General features: G+C 35.0%; 1 protein-coding gene and 2 long non-coding RNA genes across 7 annotated transcripts in view; 1 reads left to right on the plus strand and 2 right to left on the minus strand.

The window, feature by feature from the left end:
- Positions 1-330: 330 nt before the first annotated feature.
- LOC123321822 lies at positions 331-2,074 on the minus strand. The gene is made up of 3 exons (XR_006538945.1): positions 2,025-2,074; positions 837-967; positions 331-386 (listed from the first exon to the last, which is right to left on the minus strand). It is a non-coding gene; the product is annotated as an uncharacterized LOC123321822 (long non-coding RNA).
- A 205-nt stretch (positions 2,075-2,279) lies between these two features.
- The window catches only part of LOC123321819, a 93,791-nt gene continuing 73,109 nt past the window's right edge, over positions 2,280-22,961 (minus strand). Inside the window, exons 3-4 of the long non-coding RNA XR_006538942.1 lie at positions 6,031-6,134; positions 2,280-2,510 (exon numbers count right to left, since the gene is read on the minus strand). This is a non-coding gene — a long non-coding RNA (uncharacterized LOC123321819). The remainder of the gene's footprint in view (positions 2,511-6,030; positions 6,135-22,961) is intronic.
- LOC123321755 (agrin-like) overlaps positions 3,795-22,961 on the plus strand; it is an 86,419-nt gene continuing 67,252 nt past the window's right edge. For 3 of the 5 annotated variants that reach the window (XM_044909490.1, XM_044909491.1, XM_044909494.1), the window contains exons 1-2: positions 3,795-4,484; positions 20,595-20,639. In XM_044909490.1, the coding sequence (XP_044765425.1) occupies positions 4,007-4,484; positions 20,595-20,639 (523 nt within the window). In that variant the 5' untranslated portion in view covers positions 3,795-4,006. Of the gene's footprint in view, positions 4,485-20,594; positions 20,640-22,961 lie in introns of those variants that run through there. The other 2 variants (XM_044909492.1, XM_044909495.1) reach the window with 2 other exon arrangements.

Genomic DNA, 22,961 nt, shown 5'->3' on the forward strand with positions numbered 1-22,961 from the left:
TTGAATTCATAAAATTTATAAATTTGATTGCAGTCTAACGCTTGAACAATATAGCTAACTACGATACTGTTCACATTAATGTTAATGATATTTTATTGTTTAAGCGTTAACATCACTGCGAATGGACAGATAACCAACGTGAGTCCAAAAATAGGAAAATTAGAGAATAACTTAACGGCAAAAACAAGCCCTAATATGGATAACCTGGATAACCCCAGTGGCAGGTTTGGTTTGTCTGTCCAACACACCCAGCAATCAGTAAAAACAACTATGGATAACCCAAGTCAAAACTTACCTAAGTACCGATCCAATACTCATGGCCATATGTCAATATGTCAAAGGTGTCATTGTAGCCGATCCTCAATCCATTCATCCCTTGATTCAGTCTATATTATCGCAACAAAAAGCAAAAAGAAAAAATTAATATGTTGGAATACATTCAGCAAATGAAAAAACAAAAAAAAATGTCTTTTTGCACCGACTTGATTCTCTGATTTCTAAAGCAATCACCATAGCAATCAATGAAATAAATTCTTACAGCGTTTTCTATTGATGATTAAGCTAGTGCTACAATTGATTACGGAACATCAAATATGAATAATTCGGAAATCTAGAAATTACTGCTCCAGTTTTACTAATGGAATTTTTGTACTACAGCAAATGCCCTTGAAAGATTTAGCTTCAGATCTTTTGGAATGATTAAAGTTGACATAAAAAAAAATTCGAGAATATTGCCAATGACTTAATACTTTTTCTTTCAATCTCGCAAAGAAAAATAACAACATAAATCAATATCAACTCACGGCTCTCATTCAAACTTCTTTAACTCAACTCACGGCATCGACTTATTCTACATCTTCACCTTCCTGGTAGTCATGAACCCATTCATAACAAATTTTCAAATTCTTCATCCATTCAAGTATTTCCTATCCTTCTGATTGTCATCATTTTCTTTCTTGCCAGTCATCTAAAAATAAAACAATTCAATGCATTTTTTCTGTTTTCTTATAGATACATCACTTTTAAGAATTCCCCCAAGTATTTTAACACATTATCAAAAAATTGCAAAATCAATCAATTGGTTCTCCGATTCATTTGCCCCACAAAAGTCAACAAGTCAAAGTCGAGAAAAAAAATCGGTTAATAAACTGTAAGGTCTGAGCAACTATTCACTACACATCTCCATAAAGAGTGACAGAGAAGCGTCAAGTGCAATTATTTTTTTTTGATTTGCAAGGTATAAATCGAAAGCATATCTAAAATTGCTAAAATTGATCATTTGCGTGATGAATATTCTCGAAAATCTATAAATTTTTTTTTATTATTCTGAATGAAAATCTTATAATATACCTCAAAATAATAAAGGAAGCATTTCAATAGTCAATATTATATTGGAACAATATTCATCATTGATTCTGGGGAATTTTTTCATGTAAAATTGACCAATATATTTTGAGAATATCCTAAGAAAACGGTAAAAATTAACATAATATGATTTCGGTTGAAAGTGAAATACATATTCTCAAAATAACAAAAGTATGGAACGATTTTGATATTTAATATGTAGATTGAAAGGACATTTGATTTTGAAAATGATTATTTCATCACGAAAAACTGAAAACTTTTAATGTCACTTCACTTATATTTTGGAACAGAATTATTTATCGTGTTATATATACAATGTACGTTTGAAAGTCGAGGTTAATTTGATTTTGATAACTTGAAGCAATAGTAATGAATAACTGTGAAGTTGTGAAGTGCGGACCTGGAAACCGTGAAAATCAGGTATCTTCTTATATACTGCTGCGATCTATTGTACTATGTATTATAATGTATAGAGTAATGAGATAGGTATAAGGAGTGTCCTTGAATAGTTTTTTCTAAGCCATCTAAGTAAGAGCTATGGAGTTTTTTAATGAGACAATGATCGATCAATTTCAGAGTTGCAGGTTAAGTGAAGCAGAAAACTGTTTGAAGTGAAATACCTTCTAGTATAGGGTCCAAATACAATGGAAGTGAAATACCTTCTAGTATAGGAGCCACGTTCTTTTAGGTCTTCTTCTATTTTTTTTTTAATTCTGGAGGTGTCCATTTAAGTAGCATTTTTGGCAGGAGCACTTCATAATAAGTTCTGAATGAAAGGCTTAATTGCTTTTCTCTGTAACAAACGAGGGAAATTTATTATTAATACCACAAATAAGAAAACAGAAACAAAATTAATGGAATTTATGGAATTAACTAACTTTTTTTCAATCACTGTTAACATTACTTACAATACTTCGATTGTTGGACTGGCCTTGTCAGTGAAAAATTTGAATTTTATTCTCCAAATACCATAAAGTGTTATGCAGTTGACCTGGCAGTTTTATTACCAATTTAGGCACCACTTGTAGAAGCATCCCTTTCGTCGAATATTTCTCGCCGACCTCCATAAACAACGATTTCGGCTCGAGAGAGGCTTGGATATTAATTTATTATTCATAACGTACCTGGGGCGGTCCAGCGTTTAACTGCAATTACATCAGATATGCATGTTGAAAAATGCACTTTGGAATTACGATTTAAATACTCCAGTTCTTTTTTTTGATGAATTTATAATCATTACCATCATAAAATATGTTAAGCTGAATTTGTATCCGAATAGTGATTGGTGCTTTAAGTAGCGCCATTGCTTGGGGGACTTAAAAATCGCAATGAATTTAGCTCCAAAACAGGGAGAACCACGTTGATCCGAAAATTAAGAACAGTTATCCTCACCTGGATGAGTGACACATTGACAAGTTACAAATTTCACAAAATGTTATAATGTGTATGAACTTAAGAAGTCATATTGGTGGTCTTGGTGCTATGTTTTTTTCAATCCATTTTGATTCAATAAATTCGAATATTATCAATAATTCAATCCAATAAAATCTTTTTTCAATAGTCCGATTTCCTGATGATAATGACAATTCGTGTCTACGCCAATTCATATAATTTTCCTTAATCACGTCTTCTCAGGAGCCCACATAATATTTTTGTATGATTTCACAGAAAAATTTTTTTACCTTTGTAACTGGACCGTAGAAGAATTTATGGATTGTGAGTATTGAGAGTTCAGACTACCAAAATCGGAACCTTGATGTGATGAAATCTTTGTACAATTCAGTTGCTCTTGAAGAAGTCAAAAAGTTTTGACCTAAAAAATAGTCGAAACACTCTTTAAACCCGAATCAATAACTTTTTTCACGATTAGAACTTGATACTATTTCGTTGCGAGCAAAACTTCAAAGATAGTCAAATCGTAATGAAGCTCAATATATTTTATCCACTTTTATTGAGTTATTCAGGGGCAACTGAAAAAAATGTACAAAGATCTCATCACATGTTAATAAGAAGGAAAGCTCAAAGTAACTAAGACAAAGTTCTGTTTTCATTCCAGAAATTGGCTTACAAAGTTGAAAAAGTAGATAATGAGTGAAATACATCAATTTTTTAAATTTTTTTCAGTTAAATCATACAAGAAAAATCTGCCAAGTCGTAGGTACATGAGAAAGACGAGGCTTCATACGTTAAACCACCCCGGCAGACAATAACATTGAATTTGTTCTATTTACAGAATTGAAATTATCATTGAATATTTTTGTAATAGGTCATGCTTGAAATGTGAAATGTTGAGTAGGTGTAGTCACCACGAACCACCTCTGGGTCCATTGTTGATCAACAATCCGATCTCGACGTCGTTTTTTCATCCAACAAGAAATGCTGGGGCGTCAAAAATGGGTTTGGTTAACAGAAAGAGGAGTAGGGTCAAAATCAATCCGACAGAAGTACCGACTACACGTAAAGAACGGTAACGTGTGTGAAATACACTTGTCTAGTGACTAAAGACTCTGGTCAGAGACTGACTCTGGTTTTCTGTTCTTAGTCAATCTCCAGCATCCGCAGGAGATCTGTGGTAATAGAAGCGATATAACGCGAGCGCCAATGGTGACGTGAAAAATAGGCATGTCTTTAAGATCAAACAATGAAGCATTTTCTCGAAAATTTCAATCGTATTCTGTTCCTCCTCCTCCTCATCCTCTTCTCGACGATCCATCCTTCGAAATCCAGAGTGAGCCAGAACAAAAATCTCCCAAAATGCAAGTACGACGAAGATATAATAAAATCCGACAAACTTATTCAATATTTGATACGTGCAAATTTCATTTTCACCGGAAATGTAGCTAGTAGTGTACAGATAATCGATAATAAAATAGTGTTCGATGTAACCGTCCAGAAATGTTTCAAACGTACGGGCGTTTTTGGGAACGATCCTATCGTAAAAGTGGTGAAAAAATTGAGGGAAGGCGAAGGCTCCACTTGTCGACTGTCTGTGCGTAAAAAATTGACCGCTATTTTTGTTGGTTTGGTGGATACTAGTTATTTAGGTAATATTGAACTTTCGATCAGTCCTGTGCCCATCACTCTCGCTAATTTAGACCGTGTCAGTTCTGTCGTCAAAGGTGAGTGTCATTTGTGCTAAGATAACACCATGTCAAGAGTTCCCTTCTTAACCAGTTCATAACAGCATTCATTAAATTTCATCCACTCAAAGTGAAATCACTATGAGAATGCAGACCACACACTTTTTGTAGACTCTTGAAAAATGAGTGGATATTGGTCGGTTAGTTCAGTTTTATACCGTGAATATCAAAATGTGCTACAGAAAAATACCAAAAAGAAGTAGATATGTGCTGTAAAGAATTTTCATAGAACAGCATTGGGTTTAAGGTAGAAAGTGAGTGCGCTAGGATAGTTCTCCGGTAATACTCAAGTTTTTTTTCCAATATTTTTCTGAGAATATATTTGTATAGAATGAATTGTACCATACCTACTATTTCGAGTATCATTATCATTGATAGAAGTATATTCTTCTAGTGAATGTAAGATTATGTTCACCTCACCGGAAGATACTATCCTTATAGTGAAACAGAAATTCTGTATTTAGTTCAAGTACAATATTACGAAGAATAACTAATGTATGGAAAGTTTTTGATTCTCAAGATGTATATTGAAAGGAAAGCCATCGATTCTGAGATATATTCATGCGGGTGAAGTGACTATTTTTGAGAATATTCCCAAAAAACTGTCATGATTTTTTCGTACGAAAGTAGGTATTGCAGTGTAGAATGTTTTAATTTTCAGTTTTCATTTTTGGAAATATCCTAGAAAATCAAATTCGATGTCAGATCTTTATACCTATTTAAATGAAAAATATTGTATTTATAGTTGAACTCGACACGTGTCGTACTTATTTTTGCGAGAATTAAATTTGTTTAAAAGGTTAATGTGAGAATCATTAATGAACTTTGAATTTTATCCAATGGGACTAGAAGGCATAATCGAATTAAGGAACTCTAGATTTTTGTTATGGTCGGCACACAACTCAGTGAATTATTCTAGTGGATTATAATGTTGAAAGAGCCTAACAAAACATTCTATAAAATACCAAAGTCCCTCATTTCAAGCTGAATCATATTTTATGTAATGTCCAAAGCTTCCAGCTCACAATATTTTCATTAAAGAATGAAAGGTTGTATTCAAACTTCAACAAAGGATGGTTTTGGGGTGAGAAGGGAAACGTTGGAAAATTCGCAGACTACGCGAGAAGTGTTGTGGAAAAGATTTACGGGCATTTCGTCGGAAAAATTTGGGAAAATCTCATGGCGGACATTGAGCTTTTAATTAGGCTTGCTTGGAAAGTCTCTAATCTAGACAAGGTTGGAATAGCTACCGACCTATAAATTTAATCCGAGAGAGTTCCTCGGAGTTTTTCTGATGACTAGATGTGAGGTGAAAACGCGAAGAGTTGAATTCGTTGTCGCTCTTTCCTTGCGTAAATATTGCCAAGAATAATTTGAAAATGCTTAGTTTCATTATCATACAAAGTTTCAAAGTTAAATTTTCTCGGACAAGCAATTTTTTTTATTAACAAAAGTAACCAAAAATGATTGGCAGGAATTCTATCAGAAATGAATATTCAGTGAAAAATATTTGTCTGTTACTCACAAGGATTTTTTCGAAAACTACTGAAGATCGATAGAATCTGTTTATCCAACAGCGACTCTTCCAGATGGTGGTGGCTCCCATCGATTGATTTTCAGGGCCGAAATCTGAAACATAAAAGTAGTCAAAAGACATCTTGACAATAGAATACAATACGTGAATATTAGGGGGAAGATTGCCAAGATGTTTCTTTTGAGAACGACGTGAGTTCTTCTAAAAATTAGATTTAACACAACGATTCGATCTTGAATTAATTCTTCATCTTCCCACAAATTCTGTCGTCAAATATTAACTGGGACTAGAATCGTAGAAATTCACCTAGTTGAGCACCTTCGCACGACAGTTTCATCTAAGAAAATTTCGACTTGGATCAACAATTTCATAAAGATCCATCATAGCAATCCCTTAAATGATTCATGTCCGTAAACAAGACGAAATTACACATGTCGTGCCTTGGGGTACTTCGAATACCTGACTCAGTAAATAGCTCGAAATGTTGATCAAAACCCACAGTATTTCGTTATTAATTATTTCGTTGCTCCGGTGCCCTACCGTTTCGAAGAGCGCTTCGATTTCGTGGTATACACGATGTTAATGGATATTACATTCCTATTTCACTCGGTAGATAGATATAAGAAGTCGTGAAATGTTGCTCAACTGGCGATTGAAGCGCATTTATGAAACTATTTTATCTTGGTTATTTCGAATTCCTGAAACAACACTCACTGCAGAAAAATTCGTTTCTTCCTGTCGTATAGAAAAACTTGGATGATAATGAACGTGATGGACCATTCCATTCCTGACACAAATGTATTATAATGTTTCACAGGCTAGAATAAAATTCGTCCTGAGGTAATCTGAGAAAAATCAATAATAATGCAGGCTGTCAAGGTTGCCTTTCGCATCGCCTGCAACGAAAATGGACTTGCAGGTTGATTTTGAGGGCATGTTAATCTTAAATGATTGCCGAGTTAACAAGGTATTTTCAGGAATGAAATAGCCCGATGAATATTCAATGCCGGCTTCTACTCGATCGATATCGTGTCACCTGAGTGTATCGAAAGTGAAGGATTTTTGGGCGAATTAAATTTCAAATTGACACTGGTACCCTCCATATTTCGATATCGATTGACCCAGAATTGTTGAAATGTTCCCGTTGTATCACCTATGAATTTGTTAGATAGGGCAATTACTATTTTCAGAAGGGGGAATAGATGATGTCATTATTATTACACTAGAATTTCATAGCTCATAAAGTCCCATAAGATGCCTTTTACGCATATATTTTTAAAATCATTTCATCAGGTTGACGTTTTGCTGAGGAAATAATTTTGTGTATGAAACGAAAAATTTTCTAAAAAAGCTGTTCTTGATGTTGATGTTATTCTAGTCATTTTGAGTATTGTTGCTGCAGTTGTTCATAGAGTTAGGTGATAAGAGTAGGGAAAATATGTTACGACGAATAGTACATATTAAGATGAATGATCAGAATCGGAGTGGAGTGTTTCGGTTAAAGTATTTTAACAACTACTACGTGAAGAATATTATTGATCCCGGACAACTAGAAAAACTAACATATAGAAATAAATGCTCAGATTTGGTTTGAAGCTATTTCTATTAATTTTCACATAATGGTATCTCGAATTATTTATTAGGACCATTACCGACATACGAAGATCGGAGATAATATTGTCATCCACCGGAGTCGTTCACGAAGAGTCCCGTATGCCGTTGAATAAAATGTGGGTACTCGTAAAATATGTCTAACGATATTGTTACCTCTCAGACGCCAGGCATAAAGCTAGTTCTGTTTTTGATGAAGACATACATAGGTATATGAAATTGATTTATACATATAAGGGGCGTGGAAAGCCAAGAGCTCAGTCTGTTATATCCCTCTAATTTAGCTATAAAATCCAACCTGAAAAGGATGCACCCACCTCAAGGAACATTGAAACTGTACCGTACTTGATGATACATTGTTCTGAATAATAGCTCGTGTGAATTGAATGGTTTCCGAGAAGAAATGTGAGCTGAATTAGTCCTTGTGCTTTCGCACTTCTCAGAGCTGTACCATGAATTTAAGTGAAAAGGTTATGGCAAATATCCATATCGGAAAAGAACTCTTCCGTTAGAACGTTACTGTTTCTTTACACACTAATGTTTTTGGAATGATCACCAGCACGTATTATTATGCTTATAAAATGATGGTTGGTTTCGATCAAGCTATATTATAGCTATTTCGATCTAGATAGAAACCTTCAAAATTGTTCAATAATTTCCTCAGATAATGTCATTGTTTTCAAGCAATGTGTAAAAGTGAATGCACTAACTAGTAATATCGAAAAAAATCATTGAATGATGTGTCACACGGAAATATTTCCTATTCAGAACCGTAGCTTTGCTAGGGGGATGGAGTTGTTTCCTTCGAAAAATTTGGAAAACTTGTACAAAGAAGTGTTAAACTCGATGAAGATGATTTGAATACACTTTCGTATCTTGTTCGTTCAGCAGAACTATATGGTTATCTTTTTCTTATTAGTTATGTACTTGAAACGGAGCAGGACATATATTCCTAGAAAACAAAAGAAGAAACATTAGCGGGTATGGCAGCTGGCTCAGAGCCTGACACATCATAATTTAACAAAATATATGGGGAGAAGCAACTGAAAATATATTGGAATCCAATCAATATAAGTACTCGAAGCATTCGTAAACACCCTAAATTAACCAGAGTGTCTCGCCTATATCATAGAGATACCCCAGGCTATTGACCACCCTGTACCTCGAATAATCTGACAGGCTGTAATTATAGTGAATTCCGTATAGCAGGTAGAATTTGTAGTCACATTATTTTCGGATAGTATTCATTACTTGATTTTCTCAGAACAATTTTTTCGCAAAAGATAATTTTTTTACACGTACAATACTCAAAAACCCTGACTTTTCAGGAGTTCTTCTGGAAACATACTTTTCTTCGAATTTTTCCTGTGTGAAATTTTCAATGATTGTTTCGAACCTTCTAGTCCCAATTTTTCTACCTTCAGAATGAGTCCTGCTATTTCCTCGTTTTTTACCTAAAGCTTGATAATTCTCTACAAAATTTTGGCAAGAAAACGGCAGAGATTATTTTGTATGCATTTGAACACTGAATTCTACCGAAAGTACGTATGTAACTGCAGAGAATTCACAGCGCATGAATTCACGAGGAAACTCTCTAGAGAATTCTCGGCTGTTGCACACGGGCATTAGGAAAAAAAAGTATGAAGTGACTGTTCATAAACAGAACATCAAAATGTAGATTGCACTATTGGTGACAATGAATATAACATTGTATTGCTTAAAATATCCCTAAAATATCGATTGGCTTTCTTTCATCAATACTAATCGCTAAAAATCATTTCCAATTATGACAATAGCATCCGAAAGTTCATTTAAAATAATATGTGAAATCGATCATTTTCTGTTCATGTATAACCTACTCATCGTTCTACGATGCTCGGGCTGTTCTATTTGGATCGTATGACGAAATAAAACGATGATTTCATGACCATAAGGCGTTTTGTAACGTAATAAAACGTTGTTGAATGAATTGAGAAGTGGAGGTGTCGATAGATTTTGAATACTTTTCGCATTCCCATACGGAAACAAATTTCTGGAATAACTGAAAAGCCATCTGTCGATTTCAATAAATCGCTTTCATGTGTGGCATTACTAGCAAAGAGAAAAATTAAGATAAAGAAATGACTGCGATTGTGTAAATATCTGTCCGTTTCTTTGGCTGGCGTCTGTACATCCCACACAAGTGAAATGCAGGCTCAATTTACTCTTTGGTCAGGTATCGGCTGCCCACACAATCTATTCCACTTGCCTCTCTGTCACTAGTAAATTCAGAAGGTTTTTTCTTTTTTGCTTAATTCCGAACCATGCACTGGCAAGGTCGAGAGATTTTACACGCTTGACAAAGTGGTTGATGAAGAAGGAAGACTTTTTGTGGGAATGAACCTATATTAACGTGACATAGTGTAATTGGTAAAGAAAATGATGATCTGCATGTAGTGTAAGTGTGAGTCAATAACGCCTTCATACTTCGCCTTTTTGTTGCTTCCTACCCATAGTTCACTGATCTCAATAAGATCTTTATAGTTTTATCAAGTAGTAATTCACCGCCAAAAGGAAAATTTGAAAATTCAATTCAAAGATATATCGTACCCCATTCTGAATAGCGTAGTAAAAATTTAAAGGAATTTTTTTTTGGCGACCGCAGTGGCAATGGGAAATAACCGTGTGGGAAGTGTGGGAGAAACAAACAGCCGCAGAATTGATGTAAAAGGAATTTTAATGCATATCGAAGCATCTGACCTAATGTTCCTTTGGTTATTTAGCCTCTTTTCTGCATTCGTTAGATAGCTTTTTATTTGAAAAGATATTACGCAGGAAAGGAAAGGAGTGTTCCTAGGAACACTGTGTAAGTATAAATCTCCGAGTTTTGTAATTAATAGGATGAAATTTTTACAGCACTTGTTTGCACTCATCATATTTCATTTTTCATTCCGATTTCTAATGAATATACGAGGCATTTCTGAATTGATGCGTATTATTTAAGTGAGTGACTTTGACTCAGTTTGGGTTTCAAACCCTTCGTCTTTCTGGATAACAGCCTTCAACATTTGGGAATACTCAGCATTACGATAGATTCTTCGAATAGGAAAATTATGAGGCATATTAATAATTTCTGATGCGAAATATTGCAGGGTTGATTTGTCATTTCAGGGTTGAAGAACTGTCAAAAACTACTTCTCACTATTTTGTTTTTGATTCTCTCGTTATGAAGAGAGCTATTTCGAAGATTTATATCGAAGACCTAATTTTTTGCACAATTCCTCCTCAGATTTCGGATTCAGAAACACCCCGTATTATGCGTATATCGCAATTCAGTTAAAAAAAAGGTTTGTCAATTTTTCAACAATATCTTATACAAGCTCAAGTAGCAACGTTTTTCTATCTGAATCAATTTTGTCGTGTTCTCTTCAGAATTCACTCGAGCAATTTGCAGATATGACTGCTGATTTTGCCGGATAAAATCCAACAAAATCCTTCATTTCCCATTCGTTCGTTTCCCCTTCCATGTTCAAGTTCAAACATTTACGTTAACATGCTCGTATTCTTTGAGGTATAAGTTTTCAATTTTCCTTTGTGAAGTTCCCCACCGTACTCATGTCAACAAAACGTGGTTGTTGACGATGCTGTCGCATTTTTGAATAAAAAGTTTCTAGGGACTTATTACAATTATAAGAATAACTTCTATATGATGATATGTAAATATAAGTATGTATATTTGAGGAAGATATTCTTAAATTATTCGTACTACTAACTGATTGCCGGGGCTATAGTAGATACAAAAATACAGTATTGTTGAGGCCATTTCACTCAACAAAGCAGAATTTTGATGTTACCCTGCAGGCCAGAGTCTTTGAAATGTTAATTTTTTTGACTAGAGCGAGCTTGGAACCTGCAACTAATTGTAGTCGCTAGTAAATGTTCGGATTGAACGGTTGATGAACCCTGATGAAAATTCAGATTTTCTGCCCTAGTAACAAGTGATTATTTGTGTTTATAAGGATTGAAACTTTTTGGTTCCGTGATCGATGCAAGGTGAAAGGTTTATTGTTGGGAGTTATGAACCAAATTATTGACTCTACTTATGTCACATGCAGGTGTTTTTTTAACAGAACTTACGGTGAGAACCTTATGTACGAATTGTCGTTCCAGAAAGTCAAGATACAGTGACGTTATTCAGCTTTTCAGGATCATGCTGAACATGGGTTTGATTACAAATTTTATTAATTATACTGGCTTTAAAAGGGTTCTCATCGGATAATATGACGTATGTATAGGATTAGAGCATAATCCAGAGATTATTGCGATAAATTTTAATATTGGACGATGTCAATGCTTCGTTCGGGAAATATTACACACGTCTGTGTAGCTCAGGGAATGCCCAACCCGTTGACGTTTCCTTCTTTCTCGCTAAATTTCTATTATGTAGGCAGTTTTAAAAGGTTGGGACTCTACCGTCTCTACTTCAGATAACGCTTTTGGATGTTGTTTAGAATCGTTGGGATATACGAAAAACTTCATTCTATTTTTGATATGTTTTCTTAGTTGCATGGAACGATAAATAAAATTGCACGTTGTTTCAGGGAAGTCTATACAATGCTCTGGAGATATAGTGAGCCGGCAAGTGCTATTATCTTGCCGTTACATAATTCAGAGTCGCTAACTATCAACGTGGGATAACTTGTGTTTTACCTCTTCATGCTGCACACCCGCGTCGTTTTTGGCATTGCGAAATCAACCCGAAACTAGATAGTTCAACGTTGTTACGGTTACGTACAGCAGACCGGAAGAAATTTTCGGAAACCGTACGCGACGAAGATAACTGAACTTAAAACAGATTATATGTTTCTCTATCACAATAGCATCTTCAGGTGGGTGAAGGTAAATATTTTTGTGAAAATTATTGGTGGTTTACATGTAGGCAACCAAAATGAACATTCAAGGTAGTAGTAGAAGAGCCACTATCGGATACAAACTTGTTTTAAGAAAACCTAGCAATCAATTTGTGACAATAACGAAAAATGCCTCAAGTTCAGTCACTTCCATATAAAATTTCATTATCGATTATCAAAAGTCCTTTATCATGAACAAGATAACAACGATGGAATTAATGAAATCAGTAGTATCTTGTAGGTACCTCCTTTTTAGATGTGAATGCTCGTTTAAATATCTTTTATACTGGACTACGGGTTAATTGAAAGAGAAATCAAGTCCAAGGTAAACTAATGGTATCTCCAGCGATATTGATTAAAGTAAGTGTGAATTCTACACAACATTCATTACCACGAACATATTCAGTGGAATCGTTTCGTATTAATCTAGAAAAATATGCAGATTCTTGGTGTTTACACAGTGCCATTGTAGATGGAGAAACGACCAATTCTGAAATAAAATCATTTCACGAGATACGTGGACGTGCTTACGGAATACCTTCAACGCCCACTGCTTTTGCCCGCTGCCTCGACCATATGTGAATGTCACGAATTTTTTAGGCTACTTCGGCTTTGCAAAAAACATAAACGACTTTTTAAATGGAAGTATCATCGTGAAACAAAACAGTTTTGCGAAGAATATTTCCGAAAACACCTATTTTAAGACCGATACCTAACATTGGGAAACATATGGTATTATTTCAGATTTTTCCTATGAATTTATTTGTACGTACATATTTTTGCTGTATAAATCAAATACTTATGTTGATTTAATTCGAGTTGAAATGAATGCACTATATATCATGAAGATAACTAGGATTAATTGTCGTTTACAAAATATTTTTAAACCCACTCGAGCAATTTTTTCTTATGAAATGGGCTCTTTTTGAGTCCATTAAATATACAATTTATGCTCTCAAAGGAGACAGCGACAGGTTAGACCAAAAAAATTGATACTGTACTGCAACACATGCACAGAAACGACCACCCAGATTTGATAAAACGAATTGCTATTCCAATAACCCTCAGATATCAATTTCAAATGTGTACCTACATGTGTTTTAAAGTCTCGTTCAATTCAATCAGAAAAGAAATAATTATTTCCATCGAATATATCAATTTTACAGAATTTCACATACATAAATATTAATCGGTTTAGACCGTCTTCCGACGTTGTCACACGCCTAATCGTTTTTCATTCTGGGTTATGGATTTATTCTCGGGTTAACATATTATGGCTATTGATGAATAAATGAATTGTTTGTAAGACAAGGAGTACAAATACAATTTATTTGGTTTTGAGGAAATCAGATTTGAAGTATTTGGTTATTGCTTGATCTTTCTTTTTATATAATAGTATAACAAGGACTGAACCAAAACGATACAAGTGCCAATATTTGGAGGACATTTTATTTATCTGTTTTGAAGGAATCACTGATGAATTTTTAATGACACAATAGGAGTTCGTCTGAAGAATGACTCATTGATATGAAGCTGAGCTTTCAGGTCTATAATGTAGGACCATATTATACATGTAGATAAAGCATAACACGTACGCCACTGGCAACCGAGATGAAACTCTTTAACGTTCCAAAATCGATAATGTTATAAAATATAAATTTTGACACCTGCAAACAATGCTGAATGTTCTTTGGCGCCATTCGGTTTTATTTATGTTATCGATGTCTTTGATGAAAGGACGTTGTTCTTCCCTCTTCTTCCGTTATGACATATCTTACAAATGTTCAACCGCCTAGGAAACCGCAGAAGTGGATTGCCAATTAAATACGAGGTTTCGGCGGAAAGCTACTCAATGGAAAAATGTCGTATGGCTTTCGAATGGATATGTTTCCAATGATATTGAATTGAAAATGTTTTTCATTTGGGAAGTGAAACAGCACCAATTTGATCTGGACTTTTGGAGGAGCTTTAATGCCGTAGGATGATGAAGAAGTAGATTCATGATTCGCCTGTGGGGAAGTCTCACCAAGTAATGAATGAAAAAAGAAGAAATTTCAAGTGTCTGTTAGTGCGTTCTTTGTTCATATTCAGCCATCCACTACTACAGAGTTCACTTGATGATTGCCTATGACCAAAAAACTACTTGAGTAAATAAAGTCATTCAGATTATTGCATATTGGGCAGACCAATATACTCGAATAATCGGATTGTAGGAAGGGAGATGTGAAATCAACGACTATGATTCAATGGAAATGATTTGTAGTGGTACGACTGTTGTGGCAAGGAGTGAATAGGCACGACTATCGATTAATGCACGCAATTGTTGATATGGAAACGTTCTAGCTCTGCTATAAGTTCATTCGAAAATTTTATTCTGACGAAAATGTGCTTAGGAATGATATGTTGATACCCAATAACTCAGCACCATTCTCTTTTTACCAGTAGGAGACTAAAAACGGAATTTAATGAAGTGTCATTTGAAAAATATTCAATTCAAGTTTTTCCATGAAAGATGTAGTGAACAACATTTTAATATAAATACCCAGTAGTAATTGGAATATTTCAATCATTTTCGTCCGAAATAACAGATTTTATTCGTATTGTTATTCTAGTTATCTTTGTTTTTATTTCATTTTTATAACTGAAGAATTCCAAACATAAAAATATATGTGTCGTGAGGTCAATCTACACGAGGAATTCTATTTCATATATCTGATACGCATCTATTGGATAATAATTTATGTAAAGGTTGTGTGGTCATCATATATACATACGCTGACTACCGAACACTTACCCACTTGTAGATGGAACAAATAGCTCTTGGGGTTTTATTGAAAAGTCAGTCATCTATCATTTATAGGTATAGATGGAAATCAATTTACATATGTGTATCAGGAAAGCAGGAATGCAGATGACTCGATAGTAAAAATTATAATGCACACTCACGCATACAAATGGTAACGAGGGTCAGTAAATATATTCATCAGCATTTCTCTGAACAGTCTGGACTATGGAGAGTGTTATTATTGCGCCTGAAGAAAAAATATGAACTGGAAATCTTCTCACAGATATCATCAATTGAATAAGAACTATAGAAATTCTCTAATTCTCCTTTTTCGAAGAATATAATGAATTCGTAGGTTAATTGTGCAGCCTTCTTCCGTGTGATTAATATCTCTTTTGGCTTCGAGGGTGAACGTTTCTCGGCAAGTGTTCATATTTCAAAAATAACATTAAACTTAGATAATAATGAGACAATTACGCGTTCTGTTGAAAACATTCTCCCCCACCAAATGACATAGGAAAGTCTACACTGCATAGTTACAAAGTGATGCTGTTATCGTATGCTTGTACCTGTCAATTTTATCCGGCAGAACTGGGTACATAAAACATTCTTAATTACCTCGAGATGAAAGCCTTTTCACAGGTTATAACCGGAGAATCTGAAGATGCAACAAGGGTTGAAGATACAGGCGTCTAGCATGTAGGTGTTATCTTCTCTACCATCCCATGCTTCGGTAATTTAGGGTCGTAACCCCTTACCCTACCCAGATATATATTTGACATTTATAACCGAATTCGAGTGATTTCTGTGACATGGACCATTCTTTTATTTTTTTTTTATTTACATACAATTTACGATGACAAAACAGTCGGAGAAGGTATCAAAGACCCACCTTAGAAAGTGAATGTTATAAAATCCAAAACAGAGTTGTAAATCCACATGAATGTCTAGTATATACCTAACAAATTCCGAAAATTGACTCGCTTTTTCCCGTCTTTAAGCACATTACAGCATTTCAATTGTCACGAATTAGCTTTTAAAATTAATAAGTTCTTCATCTGCAGGGAAAACTAAATTTATTCGAGACCGGAGTAAATGACCCACTCAATCGTATCTGGCATATCCTTCGGTTCTAACAGTTTGTCTCCGAGTTTTGAAATTGGTTCCGTTCCCAAAAGGACAGAAATTTAGCAATCCAAGTTCGGGATGTCCAGAGTTCCGAATAATTCAAATAAGTGAGGTAACGAAGTTAATATGAAAATTGGCGTACAGTTCTCCGTTGACGAATCAAATATCCAAGTAGTCGAAATAATTCCTCTAAGGGAACTTGGAGAACAGGCCCCCAAGTTTGCTGGTCATTCTGGAACCTGCTACCTTACCGAATAATTAGTTTGAGTTGGAGTGGGGAGCTCCAAGTGGTCGCACTTTAGGATCTGTTTATTAACTCAAACATCTTGATTGCTGTATATAATTGGAAAGGGCGCGGGCGGATTCAAGATTTCGCGAATTGCATTCGAGTTAAATAGCTGAGGTTCTTGTCGCAGGTTGAAAGAAATGCGCAGTTAAATGAGAAATATGCCTATTTTTTCCGTTGAATTTATTTATAATGGTTAATATGTGAGGCAGATATTTAATTTTAGATTATCACAAAAATTTGGAAAAAGCAGTGTTACAAACAAAATGAGGAAAACATTGACGAGGAGATCGGAAATTATGAACAATTTCCATATCCAAGAATGACTCCGAGCGGAAATCATTCTTATCGAATTCTTGAAGTGAATTCAATGTTTTGATTTCGGGCGAGTTCATCCCTCACGACAAGAAAATAAAATGAACACTGAGAAATAACAAGAAAAGGACCCCGTCTCGAAATTAACATAATAATACACAGTAGAATTTTTTTCTGATTTCGACAAAAATCCGATTTACTGTTGGCATATCGAGCCATATTACCACCTTACTCACGTAGGGAAAGGGCAGTTGATGAATTCTTTTCAACTGGTGAAGCATGTTTGTTAAGAATTCAATACACGAGTGTTATAATAACAAATATCTATGATGAACGATGAATTGACATAAAAATGCGGAATTTCAAAATCCGTAAGCGTAGATATCTAAAACGTGATCGAGTTATCATTATGCGTATTATTATACCAAACATGTTCGAAGTTCAGGAGCATGTCATTGGGCTATTCTGGAAACATGGCTTCCTATTTGGCAAATCACAACAACGTTGCATTCGCAGTTCTCCATTTTTTATTCGATTTACATTATCGACTGTGTCTTATTGTTCACTTCAAGCATATTATCAGAAATATTGTCTGTGACGTGAGAATACGGTGAATGGGGGCAATGGAAGCAGAATTCTGTATTAATAATTAGCAGCAGTATTTCATCCGTCTTGATTAATCTGTTGAGAGGTATAGAGTAAAAAAAGGCAGAACTCGTACATTGTAATGAGTGATGGAATAAATAGTTTGGAGTGGCTCAGTGTTGAGAATATTTTTCCACGATCATGGTTCACTGAATTTTGCGTTTTTTTATTCTTCCTCATTTGAGGAGAGAGAAGCTGGTTTTCATGCTAGATAATCATGATAGAGTTGTTAAATATTACAAGGAATTTTGAAGCCGACATCATTCGGTTCGATCATATTTCAGCGTTCTTTCTCCTCTGTCTGTGGTGGAGTTTTTCACTTCTTATAATTCAATTCACAAAAGACCGGAACACACTTCGTTTAATTACCTATAAATTGTAGCATTTCAAAGTCCCGAATCGACGAGAGTGTTCATTCTTTCATAGTTACTGAACTCCTTATAATATAATGATTAGGCGAATATATTGTAACTGCAGCAAGCTCCAACGAGCCAGACAAAGCACGAAGCAGATGAAATGATTCAGCACAGTACAAAGGGCTCGGTCTAATAATTCACTGATTAATATAACACCTTCGGCTTTGATCTCGAACTCCAGGTGTCCGGAGTGTTGTAATATATCCGGGTGTTTTCAGATAACTACGAAAGTCCTTCATTCAATAACGATAGTTTTTAGATATCCTTTTGAATTTGTGTTGAACTGAGAGGAAAGTCGTTGTGAATTTTACAAAAATATTTTAGTTTTCGAAATATTCCTTTTCAAATTTCATTTTTCATATTCGAAACCTAATAAAAATTATTCAAGATTTAAAAAGAATAATATTACTCATTGTTTCAATTCCGAATAACAATATTTCCGACCGTTTGTATACGGCAACCTCCAAACCGAACATAGAAATGGAAAAAGGAAATCTTGAAGAATATTTGTTTCAAAAGAATACATAAGTTTCCAGGTTGGAAAATGCATAACTTAAAAACCATGTTTTTCATCGTTACCTTCGGATGGGAATTTTTCGTAAACTCTCGGAGAAATTTCTAATTATTTTTCTTGTTCGATTCGATGAAGTTATCAAAGAAAGGATTCAGATTTTCGAATCGAAAAGAATTGTTCATCGCATGTGTTCTATAGATTCTTGGATCAAAGGATCGAATTGATAAATGTCCATTCCCATAATACCGAAATTGAATTGAAAGAATAGCAGACATGAGGTAAATGGAATAACAGCTATATATTCAGTTGATGTAGTGGAAGGTTTAGAAAGGGTTTTCTAGGGTTCGGACCTTGAAAGTGATCCACGACCAGGTTGCTGTTAACATTGCTCCACAAATTACCACAGGGTATAAAGAACACCCTATCCATCGTCTGCACCGTAAGCAGGGGAGGTTTTCTTTTTTCCTATCAATGACTTGTCTGGATCGGGAGGCATTGAATTAACTTCTGATAAAAATGCGTTCGCACAAATATCCTCAGAAAACAAATGCGAAATGTCTAGAATTAAACGAAAATGTTCTGGTGTTGAATAAGTGCCTCAAAATTGATTTTTTATTTATTTGAAGTATCATGTGTTTTCTTCCAGCGTATAGGAAGGTGTGAAATTCGTATATGTATAAAATCATGGATAAATGATGAGGTTTCGAAAAATGAAATGACGAAATTCTTATCATTCAAAATTAGAACCTTCGAGTGTTTATTTGAATTGATCCTTCCAAGAAAGTTGCGTAAGGGTTTTTCAATTACAGCATCCCTAAACAGATATAATTTCATCTCTCTCCTCTTAATTAAATTCGGGTTACTAAGATGCTCCAGTTAATAAACGGCTTACAAAGTAGGCACGGACAAGGGTTTCCTTCTTAGCAAAAGTAATTATAGGAACACGATACTTGGGTCTATTTCAGCGGTATAATACTATACCATGAGACAAATACGTTAGACGAGCCTGGTTTCGAACAGATTACACAGTTTTCATCGCCTGCACCAATATGCATTATATAGTTAGGTTAGTGTTTTTCTTTCATGAACGGAAATGAACACGATACTGGTTCAGTTTTTACTACAGGCTGCCAAGAATTTCAAACTGAAGAAACTGAAAGAAATCATTTCTATTAGGGTGATGTTTTTACCACCTTTTGTTATTACACTATTTTCTTCAGGTAGTACTAATCAAAACTCAACTCATCCCATTAAAAATCATTTAATTCAGTTTCATAGATTCAATTATGTATGTATTCTCATCAACTATGGACCACATCAATTCAAAAGTTCATTTTCGGAGGGAGATGAGAGAATGAATTCAATATGGAATGGCTGGTGTAATTTATGAAAATCATACATATAATATGGCAGACATATCCGGCGTATTCAACGTATTATATTTATGTAACGAGCATAATGGTACATTGGATTAAAATTTCAGTAAATTCAGAAAAATATGTAGAGTTATCAGATATAATCATTAATTGCAATATTTGAGCTTTGCTCTTTCCCTGCTGTCGAATGCATGCTTGAACAGTTCAGTGTCTCGCAGATGACCAATGCAATAATATTCCGATAGCAGATGGACCAGTTGCAATTTTAGCACCTTGTTGTGGCGATAAACTATCTGTTTTTATAGGGTCGTTCCGATTGGGTGACTGAACGAATTCTTCATACTTGGAATTAAATTGGTACAAGTCTGTAGAGGTGAAGAACGCTGTTCCCAACAGATATCACATATATTATTATTCATCGTTTCCGAATCTATGGTAGGATGATTTTTGGTAGTATGAATTGAACGACTGTGCAATTCCCCTGATTGTTTGCTGATATTCAAAATTAAAAATAAGCATTCAATACTGAGTATCCATATTATCTAACTTATATTATTCTATTTTCTTCACAATATCTTTTTTCATTTCAGGTTACAAGTGTCATCAAAACGAAACAAAAAGAGCTGCACTTGAATGTAAGTGTTTTTCGAGTCTATTATTAAAATTATTGAATTCGAATTTTACTTTTTTTATGTATTTTGAAGTAAACGACATACACATATAGAAGTGATTGATGTTTTTGAAGGGTTATCAAAAACATGCCTTTTTCCTGGGGTAGTAATTGATCAAAGTAGAAAGGACGTATCATACATGTTCACTAATTTTTGTAATTGTTTTTTTTTATTTCAGAAAATCCATCAATTACTTCCCCACGAAAAATGAATCCTTTCGACAACACACTCATAATAAGCACAGTTTTATCAGATACGAGACGATTTTTTTCGCAGCGTTTCCCTTAAGAACTCTAGCAATCTTATAACATAATCATCGAAATTACAACTAAGATAGACAATATACTCGCCATGGGATGGTTGAATATCTCGAAAACGATATATCTTTGGAGAAGTTTGAAGAACTAGCCACGGAGATAATAGGGTGTTGATGGGCAGCTTTAGCTTTCTGCGTCTCTTAAATACCGTTGCGGCCGATCGATAAATGTGCAGAATTGATAACACAACATGTTTTATCATCGAACCCGTACATTCCCGAACAGCAGATATAGAATAACCCTTCAAGGAAACTGTAAACTTTTCGTTTTTGAAATTCAAATTCGCGGTCTTTATTTGGGAACATTAATTCGAATTGAGGTACTCTTCCCATAAGAAGAGGAAAACTTTCATCGGTCAATCATTCATCAACAGAATATTAAAAATAAAGGCCGTATCTTAGAGAGCGAAAATGAAAACTTTGAAATTTATAGTATCAATCGGATTTAAGCATCATGTAGGAAGATCACATTGTGAATTTTTCATTCGAAAGAAGCATACATCGTGAAGTATATATCTTAATATTCCGGCACAGAGATGAAAGAGGTTTTCAAATTCTTTGCCTCCTACGTAGAGACCGTTCTTTTCACATCGTGTTCCCTACTGTAACTTTCTAGGCTTCCGCGAAACTAATCGACAAAGACTATGGGATCCAGGGATGAATTCTTGCGTCCCAAATTTTTCCTGAATAAATTTTCAGTCTACAATAGACGCCACACGAATGAAGTGATATTTCCTCCCATTTGTTCGCGCCACATACACCTTGCCATTTACCTTTAGGTACGTCTTCAATTTTTCATTCCGAGTGAAAACATAATTCACAAGGGCGGCGATGGGGATATATTGCACGCCTGGTTCGTACACAGGGTCTTGTCAACAGGCCATAAAATCTCTATCATCTTGGCATTGGATAAGAAAGGTGTCTACTAATTCGTACAGATTGTTCCGTTGTAACCAGTCCAATAGAGGAAATGGGAATGGATATTTACAGTATTCCAAAAAAAGAAGCATTATTAGGCCTCATTATCGCAATTGGGTGCGCATCACTATCATCACATTATTGATAGCTATCGGACTTATTGATGGCGGTTTCATTTATGCGGTTCTGCCTCACAAACACCAATCGCTTTTTAGCTTTCATAAATTTCTTTTTGGAGGAGTGAGTGGGTAATGAGCGAATATGTCACAACACACCTAGTTGGCGCCCCGAACGGGAAGTGGCAGCCTGTTTACTATCATTTTAAACGGCCTCAGATTATACTCAGCCGGAAACACATCAGCTGGAAGTGTGTTCCACAGTTATCCAGTTCAGTGAAAGAAGGATTTTTGGTGAACGGAAGTAATTGCACGATGTGCAGCTCTTGTGTTACGTGAAACTCAGGCAGCAGCATCTTACCACCCTTAGTCCCACACAGAATCTGACTTGGTCGGCAAAGACAACAGTACATATACAGTATTCTTGATTAATGCAAGAGTAATGATGAGCCACGAGGCCGCAATCGCTCTTAAACAAGTGATTTTTCAGCATCAAAATTCGCTGTGTCGAAATTTGTACCCCTTGGTGTTATTGTTCGGTCTGAATATTCGTGTGACGGGATTGGTTATTGAAATTAAATTTTCGAAGAAAACAGAGATGGATTGATTATTACATGAGAAATGGCAAAGTGTTAATGTAGAAGTGAGCTTCGACGACTTCGACGTAGAAGAATATCCTGAGGTAGTTTCGGAGAGGAGCATACCAATATCTCGGTTATAATTCCGTTAGTCTTTATCCTGACTACTGAAATGCTCTTGGTCCTGAGCCGTCCTTCCAGCAAGTTAATTTAGAGAAGAGATCGCCTCTTGACAAATTAATCTCATCTGGGTGTAAGGTCAAACCTGAGATCGATATCTCCTCGGTTCCTCTCCATCATTTCAAGTGAGTATGACTAATGAAAATTTGTGATTGGAAATCTTGATTGTTTGGTCAAG

This window comes from Coccinella septempunctata, chromosome X (genome assembly GCF_907165205.1).
Source record: "Coccinella septempunctata chromosome X, icCocSept1.1, whole genome shotgun sequence".
Taxonomy (NCBI): Eukaryota; Metazoa; Arthropoda; class Insecta; order Coleoptera; family Coccinellidae; genus Coccinella; species Coccinella septempunctata.